Source organism: Gasterosteus aculeatus, chromosome 4 (assembly GCF_964276395.1).
Source record: "Gasterosteus aculeatus chromosome 4, fGasAcu3.hap1.1, whole genome shotgun sequence".
Taxonomy (NCBI): Eukaryota; Metazoa; Chordata; class Actinopteri; order Perciformes; family Gasterosteidae; genus Gasterosteus; species Gasterosteus aculeatus.
The window spans coordinates 18,003,013-18,019,782 of record NC_135691.1 but is presented as its reverse complement, the minus strand read 5'-3'; the positions used below and the strand labels follow the sequence as shown (position 1 = coordinate 18,019,782).

The 16,770-nt window shown below is 43.7% G+C and overlaps 1 protein-coding gene across 4 annotated transcripts; it reads left to right on the top strand.

Annotated features, from left to right (window-relative positions):
- Positions 1 to 669: 669 nt before the first annotated feature.
- Positions 670 to 16,423, top strand: LOC120817905 (long-chain-fatty-acid--CoA ligase 1). Of its 4 annotated transcripts, none has more exons than XM_040174570.2 (21): positions 670 to 798; positions 5,326 to 5,699; positions 5,958 to 6,072; positions 6,486 to 6,550; positions 8,158 to 8,259; positions 8,774 to 8,873; positions 8,993 to 9,168; positions 9,760 to 9,792; positions 9,867 to 9,918; positions 10,059 to 10,132; positions 10,941 to 11,018; positions 11,143 to 11,277; positions 11,435 to 11,569; positions 12,548 to 12,643; positions 12,847 to 12,919; positions 12,996 to 13,084; positions 13,180 to 13,296; positions 13,445 to 13,588; positions 13,687 to 13,791; positions 15,179 to 15,250; positions 15,336 to 16,423. In XM_040174570.2, exons 2-21 carry the CDS (start codon positions 5,505 to 5,507, stop codon positions 15,474 to 15,476), a joined length of 2,097 nt encoding a protein of 698 aa, XP_040030504.1. In that variant the 5' UTR covers positions 670 to 798; positions 5,326 to 5,504; the 3' UTR covers positions 15,477 to 16,423. The 4 variants fall into 4 exon arrangements, with proteins under 4 accessions (XP_040030504.1, XP_077958248.1, XP_040030503.1 ...); XM_078102122.1 differs by lacking the exon at positions 10,941 to 11,018 and adding an exon at positions 10,766 to 10,843; XM_040174569.2 differs by lacking the exon at positions 670 to 798 and adding an exon at positions 3,777 to 3,935.
- The last annotated feature ends 347 nt before the right edge of the window (positions 16,424 to 16,770 follow it).

The following is a 16,770-nucleotide window of genomic DNA, read 5'->3' as shown; positions in this document are numbered from 1 at the left end:
ATTATTAGAATGTACTTAGAAGTGACTAGATGGTCTCAGTGTGTAATTGGGGGATTTGTTTTCATTGCAGTAATCATTAAGGAATGATATGGAGTTTGATATTATCTTTTTTTGTAGAAGAAGCAGTGCCACGGATGATTCTTGCTCTCGACAATGCACAAAGGGAAGGACTCAGGTCACTGGGTTAGAGCTTACGATTTGCTACTCAGCAACTTCACATCGGAGACGGACTCTGCGGACAGAAGCACGCGTACACTGTCCTTTGTCCTCCAAGTGCTTACAACTCCGACCAATTGCACTCTTGACAAAGCTGTCAGACTTCAGAACAGATGACAATTGTGTCTCTTATTTGCTGATTGTACAACAAAAGGGACATACTATGCAGCAACACAGTGAGTGGTTGCTAAATGGAGGGCTATGATGTTAATTCAATTTAAACCGAAATGAGATTTTGTCCGCGTGATCTGTTGCGTTAGCAGCAAGCGTTTCATATCGTGCCTCTTTCGTGCAAAATGAGCGGAAATCGAACTAATTCGCCTTCAAAATGAAGTACAAATAAACATCCTGCAATGGTCTCGCCGTCAAAAGGCCACTTGGAGGACAACGGTAGTATTTTTGTTTGCGTGAAACTCTCCCAAATGTATTATTGCACGCTATCACACACCTACCATGTATCTCGTTTATTCATCTTAAGAAAATGTTTTGAGAAATAATTTTAATTTGAAACATTTGTCCGGAAGTTGTAGTGTTCTTTACGCAGAAGCACCGACAAGAAGCCGGGAGATCCGCTGCTAACAGGTGGGAAGCAACTTAACGCGTTACTTCTAATAAGTCCGCTGATGTTGGCGTTTTAATATCAAGCCACAAAAATGTCCGTCTGTTTGTTGCCTTGTTGTACCACATGTTTTACATAAATACATACATGTAGCGCGCACAACGCATGGGACGTTATTGAAAGCGAAGTCAGGTCGGAACTATTCAAATATCTGGCAGTGTTGTTAAACATGAATACTCTTGCTAGAGACTGTTGTGTACAGACATTTTCTTTCAATTTGGCGTAAACATGTCTAAATGTTTCATTCTGCCATCACCGTGGCGCGTTGCAGCGCGGAGTGTGCGCGGTAACGCAGCTGTAACGTTACATGGACCGTCACTTCATGGACGGGGTCGGATCATACATTTATAACTTAACTTAACTCAAAATGGCTTCAGACTCATTTAAGTTCAACATTCTGTACGTGTTGGCTACCCCCCCCATTTAAAACCCAACGGGCGGTTTTGTGCGGGTTCGCCTGGCGGCGGCTCGCTGGTGTGTGTTCACTTCTGTGTGGTAGTCGTGGCGGTACTGTGACGTGAGTAAAGATACAACAACATTCTGTACAAACCGAGTAAGAACATCCCTCATGTGGATAAAGTGTCAACATGACGACCGGTCTCCTTGACACGGGCACTGCCGGTTTTAAGGCGAAAGGTGACTCGTCACTGATTGGCTGAAATCCCTGAACTGAGCCATCTGTCATTGGGTCCTTGCATCCGCCCCCGCCTTTTGTCTTCTGTGTGTCGTGGCCCTCGTGGCTCTCCTCGGCATGCACGCGGATGCACTTTGTGCCGGATGAGCACTGCGGGTCACGTGCCTTCATAAAATCACAGGACGACTTTGATTTGACAGTCGCTGAAGGACATGTGACGTGTTAACGTAGTCGGAACGTGGTGTTCCTGTATGTGTCGGAGGTACTTCGTGTATTTAGTCACGTCCATGCATTCCTTTTTAATTTTGTACAAGTTCATCATATTGATACGCAGTGATGCCAAAACATTGAGAAACTATTCAAAAAATGTCTACGTAGAACATTTTTTTCATGCTAAATATAACGATTATCTACATAGTTATTATTGTAATATAACCCACAACCGCGAGTCCCTGATCCAACCAGTGTCTTGAATTCCTGCCCTGCTGTATTTCACTGTATTATGTTATAATACACACACACACATAATTATTACATTATAACGTTATACATAATAAAATAACATTTTTTCATACAGTTCCACTCAAGTTTGGGCACACTCATTGAATTAACTAAGAAAATGTCTCCAAACTTGTTTTCCCCTTTATTACCCACTCACTCAGCTGTAGTTAAGCTACGCTATCACCAACTGATATGAGACCAGAGGCTGAAATGAAAGTACATTTCTGTGATGGTGTTTAGGTTCACAGGGAGACACAAATGTTTGAGAGAAGCTCAGATTTAATGGAAAATGTGTCTTTTACATCAACTTATTTAAAACAATACTAATTATTATTTGAACCTCAGCTGTGGAGATAAAACTGCCATTCCTGATGAATTCTGACGGAAACACTATCAAGGTGCTTTGATCCTTTTTGTTTTAAAGTATTCCCATTTGATTGAATTGTAATCAAAATAAAATGAATTGAAATGAATTGGAAGGAAAATGTAGTACAATTATATTCATCTACACTGATGTCTATATAATAACGGCCAGATATCTCTTTTTTGTTCGATAATCGTCATATTTTAATGAAATAATTTCCCTTCATGAGAAGAGAACATATGTGACCTCCTGACTATCTCAGTGCTGCAGTCTGATGAGCACACAGTTCAATTCCTTCAAGGATAAGAGACGAAAAACAACCCCTTTGTTTATGAGAAGCATGACGTGGTGACTAGAGGCACTGCAGTGACTGTCGAAGTGTCGATGCGATTGAACTGGCACTAGACAAGGAAGCAATGAGATTAATGCAAGCACCTTGATCCATGTTTTTTGACTACGCACACGCAATAGGACGGTTGGGGCTGCGAAGTGGGACGACAGCCCCTCAGCACATCATCCAACAAAGGTGTTAAGTTATGTGACTGGAATTCTGGACCAATTCCCATTTGTTTGTTCCCTGTGAGGCCCAAATAAATGAATGTGAATTGAAGAATTGTGTTGTGTTGGTGTTTGTGACTGAAGTTGAGTTGCTGTTATGGAGAATTGTGTGCCATCTCACCTCAGGTCAGATAGATTTCAGTTAAGCCGTCACAAGTTAAATCCGCCAGAGCAAACTTCTTGCCCAGGGTTGTTTCATAAAGAACAAAACACTAGACACAGCATTGGATTTTTTTTTTTTTTTTGTATTATGCGTCAATCAGCTGCATGCAAGAGTAAGATTGTTTACCAGACAAAAGAGCAATTTACAAACGCAAACCTTAAGAAATGGCTAATCTCATTTTTCAGTGTTTTGGGATATTAATGAACAAAATGGACAAAACACAGCCCAATACGAAAGCCACAAATGTGGACCGGTCAGCTTCCTCTCTCCAGTTCTATCTTTGAGTTTTTATCTCACCCTCACCTAATCATCTCAGCAGCCCCCACCTGGGTCGTAGGTCACTGGGGGAAAGGTGAGCCTGCTTTAACCTGCTGGCTTTCACCAGGTACTTAGTCCATTTCTATTCATGACTTATGGAATCCACAGTTGGACAAGGCTGTGTTTATGAACAATACAATATATTAGGTATATAGTATGCTATATATTTTAATGTGTTGGTAACTACAAAGTAGTAGTAGTAATTACAAAAAAACACTGAACGATTCAGTCAAGCTTTTTACTATCTCATTGATTTTCTCTGCGGATAAGGACGTCTATTGATTGTTTACACCAAGTTGAGTCAATCAGACCGATCGTCTTGATGCGACCGGCCAATCAGAGCCCTGGGTTGAGCAAGTCTGACCTTTGATTGGAAGATTAGCCGAGTTGTATCTTGTAACAGTCTTTGTCGGCTGTTTTCGTCCCAGTGGTACACGTCCGTGTGAGACCTGGTGAGTGGGCGCGTTGCCGTAGCAGCAGCACTAACAACATCGCTGTCGGTGGAGGTCCAGCTGAAACAAAGTAAAGGAAGCCGGTATCGCACGTGGCTGCTCTGTGTCAGGTGAGGAGGGGATCTCAAAGGGAACAGAATAGTAGACTCTGTATTGTCAGCTATTGTGCGGTCTTGTCTTGCACAGCTCAGAGGTGGACACAGATACATGTCCGCTACCTTTTGAAGTATCTCAGTGACTATGTTTAATGTCTTTGACCGTGTGCCAGAAAACACAGCAGCTGAGAGCTGTATTTGTGTGTACTGTGTGTACGGGCTTTATTGTTTAAGTTGTAAAGTGAATTGGATGCCATCACTGGAGATTATCATCTAGAAAGGAGTACTTTATGAGTCTGAAAAGAGCAATATGAAAAAAGGGTTGAACTTTGAGCAGAACTTTAGAAAGAAAACACTCTTTTCATTACAAGCCTCAAGTTTAATTTGTAACCTTCTAGTGCAACGAGTAGCTTTTGGCAATGAGTGTTAATGTGAGCGAGGTTATGACCGCAGGACCTACGAAATCTCTCTCTACGTGTGCTACTCTGAACTGAGCATAATATCATCTCATTGTCACTTGTGACGGGATTGGCTGTTGAGATTTGATGATGATGTTATTGTGTAACAATAACACAAATAATACTGACCAACATCCTGGCTTAATGAAGTTTGGTCGTTCCCAAACCACTACTTTGTAAACTGATGAGTTTTGTGGCAATTGAAGCTTTGTGAGAATATCCTTTCCCACAAATGTCTTGGTGGGACGGTAAGAGGCTCACTGGTGTCTGATACGTTTCCCTGTGTTCTACTGACGCCCTCATCTGACGTGTGTTTGTTGGTGTGATCGCTGTAGTTTCAGGTTCACGTGGAGGTGGACCTGTCTGTATTACCTAAAGACCTCACACTTTGTTTCTAATCTGTTTATTCTTAATTCGCTCTTCTAGCGTGTCGCTTCACCTGTGTGTGTATGCCTCTGTCACTACACTGATTACCGTATTCACCACCTGTTAACCACAAACATACAGAACCTGCTCAACGTGTCCTCAGTTAATCTGTTAGACATGCAAGAGATCTAATTATACTGAAATGTGAGCTGTTTATTTTATTCTCTCAGGACAAACTGGCTGTAGAAGCACAGCGTTCTGCTGGAGGTTCACCTTGAGTCTGAGTGGATTCAAGAATGACAATACATCACATGTACAATACTTTGATGTTTGTAGACAAAGAGCACAGTTTGTCCACTCCTCGCTGCACATGGCCGTTCCACCCAGACACGTGCACGCATAGACACATGCGCGCCTGCTACCCCGAGGACGTTTCAATTGTAAACTTGAAAAAACCCTTCCAGACTTAGTTTCTTGAGGCAGGGGGTTGTCCTGGCTCTGTCTGCCGGCTGCTCGGTCGGTCTACGCTGTGACGGCTTGAATTGGCTGGAAGTAATAACTTTGTCTCTTTCTCCCTTCAGGTCTCCTCCTGTCCAGCCTCCCACCTCACACACTCCCACCAACACACACTCATTAGCTGACCTCAGGGCCAGCAGAGAGCTCTCAGCGCCATCACACACACCGAGCCGACGCACGGACAATCCCCCACACCAAACACATTCACCAACACACACTCCTCTGGGAACCCGTCGGCAGCGCCATGCTGAGCCAGGACTTCCTGCAGAAGCTCAGGTTGCCAGATCTGGATGATGTCGGCCAGTACATCAGGAACGTCTCCACCCCCATCTTGGTCAGCATGGGGGCAGTGGCTGCTGCCACGAGCTACTACCTGGCAACACGGCCCAAGGCCCTCCCACCAGTTTGTGACCTCTGTATGCAGTCGGTAGAGGTTCCTGTGAGTATGCACGGATTCATAAAGAGGACTGCCATATAATAGTTGTGTCCCATTACACAGTATGCAAGATATATAAATACAGGATGTTCCACTTAATCATGCTGCATGCCGTTCCAGCTCTTTTCCATTTCTCTGCTAGTCCCACAATTAACCAAACTGTAGCTGCCTGTGAATTAATCATCCAAGCAAGGGACTGAAACGCATGTTGAAATTACTGTCAGATGCATCGTTCACATCGCACTTGTGTGTCTTTTTCAGGGTGGGGAGTTGGCGCGCCGATCGGTTCTGTCAAACGGAGACGCTCACATTTCACATTTTTACGACGATGCCAGAACAATGTATGAGTTCTTCCTCAGAGGGCTCAGAGTCTCCAGTAAGTCACTAGTGCATTGATATATCCTACTTGTTACTAATCAAGAAGTAGACAGGCCCTTCCTCGTACACGTGGCTTCATGTTCTGGATACCGTGGCATAGGAGTAAACTAGAGGTACACATTAACATTACATTTACTCACGTGAACTCATTTGCCTAATGTTGGTTTGCCTCAAATGACCTGTACAGAATACTATAAAGTCCAAGGTTTTGAGTTTACACTGGTTACATCATACCATCTTAACACCACTATAAATAACATAGTTTTACAGCAGCCATAACGAGGTTCCTCCTATATGTCTGTAGCAGATAATACTGCTCCCATTGGTGCAGGTTCAGTGTGTATGTGGGATAAGATGGTGTTTAATGTTCCACCCCCCCCCTCTCCCTGTGCCTCTCCTTTCATCTTCAAGATAATGGCCCCTGTCTTGGCTCCAGGAAACCAAAACAGCCGTATGAATGGATGTCCTACAGAGAGGTGAGTCCCCTTAGAAACACTCCTCGGGCTGAAGGTTTCAGGCAGCGCAGTGGTGGTTTAAATCAAGATGAATATGACCTTCATGTTTGAATTCAGTGTCTATTGTTACGTATTTAATGAATTAGGAACTACAAGAGTGCATTTTGTTTTATATGTGAATTTCAGTTAAAACCGCTAAAAGACACCTTTGTTTTGCGGCACCCCCTCTGGACAAACAGGGAAGTTTCTTTTCACGCAAAGAAACTTCCCGTTCACGTTACTGTTGCTGGCGACAGGAATCCTGTGACGCTGCCATAATGTCTACCACAAAACATCAATAAAAGGAGCTCATCATGAACTCATATAATAATGCCACACACCGCAGTAAAGCTTAAAGTCTGGGCTACAAAGCCAAACAATATGTTTAAACATGCTCCAAACACAACTCCAACAATTATTACAGAATAATAAAATATCAATTGCAAATTTTGGCCAAAACTGAACAAACTCTGTAAATCGATGCAGTTTTCAATCGAAGCAAGAAGCTAACAACAGAAGCGAGCACTGCCATTCCACCCTGAATCTGCCAAATATAAGTTACATTTCTGTCAGACAAACCTTCCCCGAGCCAGAGGAAACCCAACACCAAAACCAAGCCTTTCAGGGTCTGATTTTTGCCCGTCACCCTCAGAGCGGAGTGTCCCTGCACGTTTCCACATGCGTCTGCCTTCATTCCATACACAATACTGATACTTTCACATTTAAGCAGACTCACAACAGTGTTTCCCACAGATTCAACGCCAATGTGTGCAGGCTGACCGCTGAACTGGAATAATTCAATAAAGTTCTATGTTACAAATTAATGCTGAACTAGAGTAAATACAAAACAGCGATCCACGTCTATACAAACGTCGTACTAAAAGTACACATTTCACACCCTATACTACTTGTTGTAGTTGCAACTTCTGTCAGAGCAACGGATTTTGCGGGGCTTGCTAAAAAAAGGCACGTGGTGTTCACGGAGGGGAGGGGCTGTGTGTGTGTGTGTGTGTGTGTGTGTGTGTGTGTGTGTGTGTGTGTGTGTGTGTGTGTGTGTGAGAGACGCGTGAGTGACTTAAATAGCAATTTAAAAAAATAAAATGCACCAAACGCAATGTGTGGCGGCCGTTGTTGAATTTGTGGCGCACTGCCACAAATTAGTCTATGTGTGGGAAACACTGCACAATGTTCCATTTTAACGACTCACAAAGGTTGACACTTGTTTTGTTCTCTTTCTTTATGACTCTTTCTTTATTTTTTGGCTAACAATCCTCCTAAATCCAATAAGAATAACTAGTGTTGGTTGAGATTATTTGGCAGCAAAGATTCATTATGAGACATCAGATCCAGTGCTTCCAGGCTTTAATGTCCAAATGTCTCTGATTATAAAAATAAAACAGATTGCAAGGTGTCTCTCACTAGTAAAACATGAATTCAACTTGAGCAAGTTGTTGGCCTTTGAAATGTTAGCTATGCAGTAACAGTGCCTGTTATTGTTTGGAATTGCACATCCCTTGTATGAGGATGAACAAAGTTTTGCTGTGAGTCTGTGGAGCACTGACAGGTGTGTGTGTTTGTGTGTCTTTTAGGTAATGGAGCGAACAGAGAATCTGGGTTCAGCATTTCTTCACAAAGGACACTCCAAGACCACAGACCCCCACATCGGCATCTTCTCTCAGAACAAACCTGAGGTAGACACAAGCTTCACCCATCGAGCCCGATCCGCTTCACCGACCAATAACTCGGGCCAAACACACAGACACACATTGATATTTTCAGATTCAGATATCATTACGTCCAATGTCCTTTGGTGAGCAAATGTCAGCCACTCTGCGTAGAAATCTCCTCCCCATTTTGATGTTGTCTTGGATCAAAGTAGTCTGTACATTCACATGTAGATGAAAAACAGCAACTACCAGTAGATAATACAGCATACAGGCCTAGATGGTGCTGATTTGACAAAATATAATCAACCAGACTTCCTGCGCAATCCCAAACCTTACATGGAGAGGCTAAACAGAACATTTCAACGGCCAAACGTGGTAGTAAAGAATCAATGAACTCTGACGTCAGTGCTGACATTTCCAACTGAAGTGCATATTCAGCCTATTTATTATTTGACCTGTGTACCTGTGTTCTACTGGTGCTGTTTCTGAATGACTGTCTCACCCTATAATGATTGTCCGTGTGTGTGTGTGTGTGTAGTGGACCATCAGCGAGCTGGCATGTTACACCTATTCTCTGGTGTCCGTCCCTCTGTACGACACACTGGGATCAGAAGCCATCGGCTACATCATAGACAAAGGTAAACCCCGGTGCCGACACATGCTTTAATGCCCTCTCATGTCACCACGTTGTCATTGGTGGAGAACCAGGCGTGTTGCCCTGATCTGTCGCCGTGTGCCGTTTGCCTTGCTTCTGCAGCTTCCATCTCCACCATCGTGTGCGACGTGGTCGACAAAGTCAACCTGGTGCTGGACTGTGTCCGGGACAGGAAGCACTCGGTGAAAAACATTGTCCTGATGCAGACGCCCAGTGAGGAGCTGGTGGACAGGGGGCGGCGGGCCGGAATCCACATCCTCAGCCTGCAGGAGATGGAGGTTCAGCCATCACCACCTATGTCTGTCTCTTGTCCCTTTGTCCCTCTGCTTGTTTTTCTATAGAAGGGCAAGGTGTGCAACGTGTGTGAAGGGATATTGTGACGCAACCAATTCAATGAAACAGGATAACATAAGCCTTTCACTTAAACAAGAAAGCTATCTCATACAAGCAGTGCTTTATATAAACCTGTCAACAAAGTATCCAAGCTCAGGCTCTGTGCACAGCTCGTACTAACAACACAATGACACATCCACGGGCAACAGGTTATCAACAATGTAATGCTATTTTCTGGCCACATGGGGCAGCAATACCAACCACAGTCTGACATTGTACTTTGTCTCAATAAGAAACTTACACAAGTTTTTTTGTTTCTGAATCTGCATCAACTTTTGTTTTTTTCCTTTCATCACCTTCTTTTCTGCTTTTCTATTGCCTTGGTGTCGTCTCATTTGATCTGATTTCCTTCCCTGTGTGCCTTCCTTCCAGTTATGATTTTTTATTGAGATCTTATTATCACTGTTCTTGTCATTTTCTCTCTCAATTGACATCATCCTGAATGGCTTCATTGATGTGCTTTTGTTGCTGCTCAGGCCATTGGGAAGGCCAACCATCACCAACCAGTGGTTAGTACACACTATCCTGTAAATAACTTCAAATACTTGGCGCTGGTTGACCAAACACTCCCACATCCCTGCAGCCTCCGCAGCCCGAGGACATGGCTCTCATCTGCTTCACCAGTGGAACAACCGGTGACACACACACACACACACACACACACACACACACAAGCTTAATACCCCCTAACCCAATCATCTGAAATATGCCACTATATTACATATATACTTACTCTTAGTAACTTGATGGTCTGTGTATGTGTTTGTGTACTCAGGAAACCCAAAGGGAGCTATGCTGACACATAAAAATGTTGTGTCCAACTGCTCAGCCTTCATCAAAATAACGGAGGTGAGTGTGAACGCTGAGCTGTTAAAGTTACAGTTAAACAGTCAGAGCTTCTCCAGCTCTCTTGATGAGAAGGACATTTGAGGATTTAAATCGGGGGGGGGGGTTCTGCTGTACCTTCTCCTTTCCTTCTTTACCTCATTCGTTCTGCCTCCCCCTCTTCATGTCTACTACAAGAGCTCCTCCTCCTCTACCTCCTCCATTCCTATTCTATTGCCTTTTAGACCTCCTACCGTCATCCCCCTTTCCCTTTCCTCCGGTACTTACCACTCGACCTCAATCATTCCTTTTCTGTCGTCCTCCATCTTGTCTTCTGTCTCCTCCTTTCCTACCTTACTTCCTTCTCTACTTCATTCCCTTCTCCGCCTCTTCCTTTCCTGCACATCTCAACCTTTCCTTTAAAAAAAGATTTTGGTCGCTCACATCAGGAGAAACTCTAAAGGAACATTAGAGACTCATTTAAAAGGCCCAGGACGGACAGGAATGTAAGGAAAGGAGGAGGAAGTGACTGCAGTTTAGCTTTATTGCTTCCAAATACCTCCCAACCTTCTGCCAAATCAGCATCCACATTTGCCGAGGAGTCGCCAGAGATGAAACATTATCAGCGTTGTGAAAGTCCCTCCCTCTTCTCTCCAGTCGTGCGCTAGGACCACCTGCGATGATGTCATGCTGTCTTTTCTGCCTCTGGCCCACATGTTTGAGAGGGTGGTGGAGGTACAAACGCTGACTGTTCTCCCTTCCTGTCTGGTTCATGTCCGTCGGTGTGTTTGTGTGTTTGTCTTTCCGTGGATGTGCGCATACTGTGTTTTAGGTTTCCTGTCCTTTGTCTCTCAGTGATGTCCACATTTCATTCCTGCCCTTGGCTCATATGTTTGAGAGAGTAGTCCAGGTATTGTAGTCGCCCTAAAAACACAACATTAGTCCTTCAAAGCATCGTGTGTTGATCTCCCTAATACTGACTTCTGGTGACCTCTTAACTCCTCTGCTCTCTACCGTTCGGATTTTGCTGACAGGGAGTGATGATAGTGCACGGAGCTAGCATTGGCTTTTTCCAGGGAGACATTCGGCTGCTGTCAGATGACCTGAACACACTAAAACCCACTGTGTTTCCTGTGGTCCCCCGTCTGCTGAACAGAATGTATGATAAGGTAGGTTTGGCGCTGATGCTCCTGAATCTGGTCACTGTTCATGAAGTCCCTGTCGCCGCCATTTAGCATGATTGTAGCACCCAGATTAAGGGTGTGTGTGTGTGTGTGTGTGTGTGTGTGTGTGTGTGTGTGTGTGTGTGTGTGTGTTTGTGTGTAGATATTTGGGCAGGCCAACAGCTCCCTAAAGCGCTGGCTGCTGGGATTCGCCTACAGGAGGAAGGAGGCCGAGATAAGGAGAGGCATCGTGAGGAGAGACAGTATCTGGGATCGGCTCATCTTCCAGAAGGTTCAGGTACGCGGAGCCAGCCGCGCGGTTTAAAAACTCCCAGCATGCCACTGTGTGGTTGGGTGTTTTTTCCAAGAGGGCTGGTTGAAATGTGCAATTCATTCAATTAACTTGTGTTGACAATGAGCCATGAGGCAAATAAAAGAGTGAATCTATATACAGATATGCACACATATAATCAGCTTCAAATACCAGTCAATTCTGGCACCTTCGACTGGTAGTGTGTGTGCGTGTGTGTACATATCTTGGAACATTGTTGTAGATGTAGACACTGCTGGCAGCAAGAGAACTGAGCTTTCTCTCTCAATGTATCCGTGGATATAAAAAGGTCTACACGCCTCTGTTAAAAGGCCATTTTTTTAGGATGTTAAAAAAAAAGACCACAAATCAAATCTTACGGTGACCTATAACGTCATCAATTGGAAGAAAAAAAATCAACCTTTTAGCGGGAAAAGTAAATGGTGGTTGCATAGGTGTGCACACCTTCTTCTAAATGGGGACGTGGCTGTGTTTAGATTTAATCACATTCAATCTCATGTTAAATAAAAGTCAGTTCTTTTCAATTCCAAATAACGTTCCTGACATTGTGTGAGTTGCATCTCACAGCAGAAGTCATGGTCAGCAGGGAGCTTCCCAAAGCATCAGTCAGAAGAAGGTCATAAAATAATTACCAAGAGATTAGATATTCCACAAACAATGATGTGAATGCCACTGACCAATCTGGATTCTAGTCCCATTAGATTTCTTTCACTTCTTTATTATATCTTCCTTGTTTTTACTAACGCTTGTTGTTTTTGACGTTTTTGCTGCTGTTACACCAAGCATGTATTATCTTAGCTTATCATGTAATGCATTACCTCATCTTTCAGAGCACACAGTAAAACGTGCAGGGAGTAGTGATGTAGAATGTTGTGATGTAGAATGTGTCTGTGGGATGCGCCGATGTTGCTGTGCAGCATTAACGCAGTGTGCTGCCCTCTACAGGCCAGCCTCGGAGGCCGCGTGCGTCTCATGCTGACAGGAGCCGCTCCCGTCTCCCCAACTGTCCTCACCTTCCTCAGAGCTGCAGTAGGCTGTCAGGTAACACACACACACACACACACACCTGTCCTGAAAGTCTCCAGTGCAGCAGGTTATTAAAAAATGGAAAATGCAGCCTCATCTCAACATCCTGCTCCGCGTTCCTTCTCTGACCCCAATCGCTTCTACGTTGCACAATCCTGTGTTTAAAGCAGTGGTAGTCATGACAGTAATAATAATCACATGCTTGTTCTTTGTCTCAGTTTTATGAAGGTTATGGACAAACCGAGTGCACTGCTGGATGCACCATGACCATGCCCGGAGAATGGGAAGCAGGTAATGAATAAGAACGGCTTCATTGATCCTTTAAAACAGAGAACGCCCTGAGTTCTTAATGAAGAGCTGCCCGCAGGTCACGTAGGAGCCCCTCTGCCCTGTAACTCTCTGAAACTGGTGGACGTGTCCGAGATGAACTACCTGGCAGTAAACGGAGAGGGAGAGGTGAGCGCACACCAGCGGATTTCTTCACAGACACTCTTCAATAATCATACTTCACTAATACGTGTGTGTGTGTGTGTGTGTATTTTTGTTTCTAGGTGTGCGTCAAGGGCCCCAACGTGTTCCAGGGCTACTTGAAGGACCCCGAGAAGACGGCAGAGGCCCTCGATGCAGATGGATGGCTTCACACGGGAGACATTGGGAAATGGCTTCCTGTAGGTTAAGCAATGCCGTTTTGAGTTCCTCACCTCACTTCGCTCATCTCAGCATCTCACAAAATAATTTCCACCGTAGTTGTTCTATTTTCTAACGTTTAGTGGACATGTGAAGAAAATGTAATCCTGTGCGCATGTGTGTGGACAGAATGGCACGCTGCGCATCGTGGACAGGAAGAAGCACATCTTCAAGCTGGCACAGGGGGAGTACATCGCTCCTGAAAAGATAGAGAACATCTACACCAGGTGCGACGCCGTGGCGCAGGTCTTTGTGCATGGAGACAGTCTGCAGGTACGCAGAGCACATTGTGACACGTGTGTGTGTGTGTCACAGATGTTGTGCTATTCATTCTTGTTTAACGGCCGTTGGTGTACTGTGTTCATCTCCAGGCATATCTTGTGGCAGTGGTGGTACCTGACCCCGACTTCCTGTCTAGCTGGACCAAGAGGACCCTGGGACTGGAGGGCAGCTACCAGGACCTCTGTGGCAGAGCGGTAATACTTTACACCGGGGGTGTCGCACTCACTCCGGCCCACTTTGAGGCCAGACCGGTAAAGCCATTGCCGGCGGTCCGGTCAGCATCATTTTCATGTGGCATGCGCTCACTCACACAATAGGACCCCCGGTGGACTGATTAGCATTGGGTTCCACACCAGCTCATTCATTCACATCGCTGATGACGTCCACCTTAATTGCCTGAAACTGCTCATTTGTGGGATTTCCAGGTTTTTCCGGCGATCGCCACCGAGCTAAAAGCTACTGTGAGTGCGCAGTGATACGGAACGCTCGGGTCAATGTGAAGCAACTGTACATTATCGCTCAATGACGCACCCCCCGTGACTCACTCTCAACCAATCAGAACGCTGGATTTCATCTACCCGTATTATAATATACAATATAGCAGTGGGGCAGCTCTAATAGTAAATAAATATTATCCTGAAGGACAAAAATAAAACAAATCCCGCCCGCGGGCCTTGAGTTTGACATATATGTTTTACACCGTTTAATGACTGATGACGAAAGTAGTACAGTAGCGCTGTATTTTATTTGTGTTGGGTTGAATGGATGCACAAAAAGAAAGTGGTGTGAGGCTGATCTTTGGATATTTTTTGTTTTTGTGGAGGACGCCCCTCAACTATATTCATTAACAGGGATGCAAACAGCGTGCTTTTCAGCACCTCCCGCTTATTTCACATCAGTTTGGGTGACTTGTGTGAATTGTGCAGATTTTTTTTTTTTTTACCATACATGTGTTTGCATTCCTGCATTAAGCAGAGAAGTCTAAAATGACGTATGGAAAGAATCAGCTTTGATCACTCCAATCATTATGTGTTTAAAATTGAACATTAATATAAAAATGTTCACTCATAATAGAGTAAAGTCAAATATTTTTAAATCGAAATAGAAAAGAAGCCATCTGGAACATGATTGGAGATGTAAATGATGGGTAGGGTGGGTAGACGAGATCATCTGGAAGAGAAATACTGTTATTGATTGGATTTAAACAATATCAGCTACTTAAACGAACATAGACGGAGAAATCCAATAACTTACAACAAATACTACTGTTGTTGTGAAACTTATTTTTTTAATTCAAACAGTGTCAGAAAAAGGAAATTAACTATGGCAATAATCGGGCAGCGATTGCACTGCGTTCTATTTTCACTTTTTCCTCCTCTGTATGCACATGCAGGTGTGTACAAAATGACACAGTACCGTGAACTTCTAATTTGTGTAGCTATTGTAAGATATATTAATCTTTGTTAAAAGAACGATGGCTACAACTGTTGTCTTGAAAGAGACACTAAGAGCTTTGAGTCATGAGCATAGCATCAAAATTACGTCATAATTCTGAGGTACCTCTCTTTCTCTTCCGTGCAGGAAGTGAAGGCGGCCATCTTTGAGGACATGGTGCGATTGGGGAAGGAAGGAGGCCTCAAGTCCTTTGAGCAGGTAATAGTACGGCACAGAATTCAGCTTAGATTTTAAACATCTTCATCCTGCTAATGCGTGTGCGTAATGGTGTGTTTGCTCTCAGGTGAGGTCCATCTACGTCAACACCGAGCTGTTCTCCGTGGAGAACGGCCTGCTTACTCCGACACTGAAGGCCAAGAGGAACGAAATGCGACAGCACTTCAGAGGCCAGATAGAGGACCTGTACGCCGGCGTCCAGATGTAGACGGAGGCAATGGAAGAAGAGAAGAAACATTTAAGCTACCAGATGTGTTTCTTAGCCACGGCAATGATTCTCTCGACCGAAAGCACCACAATTAGAACTTGGCAAGCAGCACTGGAAACGAGCGCAGCAAGAGGCGCTGTAGCTCTTAGTGGACCGTGACTCTGAGCTTCTAGAATCAAATCAATGCCCTGTAGGATCTACGCAACAGACGATAAGATCTCTGAAGATCAAATAAATGTGTCTATTGATGAAATAGCTTAGCCCATGCTACATACAGAACAACATTCTGTGATAAATTGTTGATTCCAATCAGATCTTTTGACATATTTTATGGATGGATTTTAAAAGGGAAAATGTTGAAGTGTAGCTCTGTAGCATCTCAGGAACAACACACAGTACGTCCTACACACACACACGCACATTTTAATATCAAGGTTAGTGGACAACTGTTTGTTGAATTTTCTTTTGTCCGTTGTGATGATTTTATCCGACCGTGTTTCTGGAGTTTGCCTTGAAGAAATTTGAAATCCACAAAGGATAACGAGATTGTGTCTGTTGGGTTCTATTATCTGTTCATGAAAAAGCTTTGGTCCAATTAGGACCCTGGGAAGCGGCCATGTTAAAGATAATCTAAACAAAGAGAGTTATAGCTAAAGTGAAGGGGAATCCAAGTACGCAAGAATGTTCAGCACAGAAGGCAACTCGGTGGTTTGAATTTATTTATGGAAACATGAAGGGAAGACATTTTCTAAAAAAATCTGTTTTCTTAAATTATTATTATTATATTCTCAGGAAGGATGAAACCATACATTTTAAAATTACGTTCACAACCTGAATGACAACCTTTGAGTTTTCATTTTTTAGAAATGCGTTTGACTGGTTTGCTATAAATGTTCTGTCATCTCTGATTTGTTTTGTAAAGATTTTAATTAAAAATCATCAAGACAGCTGTGTGTTGTGTATTTTGCTTTATACGGGCTGTGTGTTTAGATAAAGCTATTTAAATATGTATGTTTTAGTGAGTCCCATCTTATCTACTCCAGGGATTTGTATATAAACATTGCACAAAAAGTAGGGAAATGTGTTTTTCCAGAATATTTCTCTCTTGTAACAATGCATCTTGGACATGAATGCGATCTTGATGCAGCAAAACATTGAGAGGAGATTCCTCAAACAGCTGAAATACCTTATCTCCACATTCTGGGACAGCTCGATTCGACAACATGACAACGCTCGCCCAAAAGTAAAAGTTTTTTTTTTGAGAGCAGAAGTATTTCTTGAGGTTTTTGTTTAG

Coding starts and splice junctions, on each gene's coding strand:
- LOC120817905 (XM_040174570.2), top strand. CDS start 5,505: ATGCTGAGCCAGGACTTCCTGCAGAAGCTCAGGTTGCCAGATCTGGAT. Junction 10,133..10,940: donor CCTTCATCAAAATAACGGAG/GTGAGTGTGAAC, acceptor ACTGTGTTTTAG/GTTTCCTGTCCTTTGTCTCT. Junction 11,019..11,142: donor TGTTTGAGAGAGTAGTCCAG/GTATTGTAGTCG, acceptor TTTTGCTGACAG/GGAGTGATGATAGTGCACGG.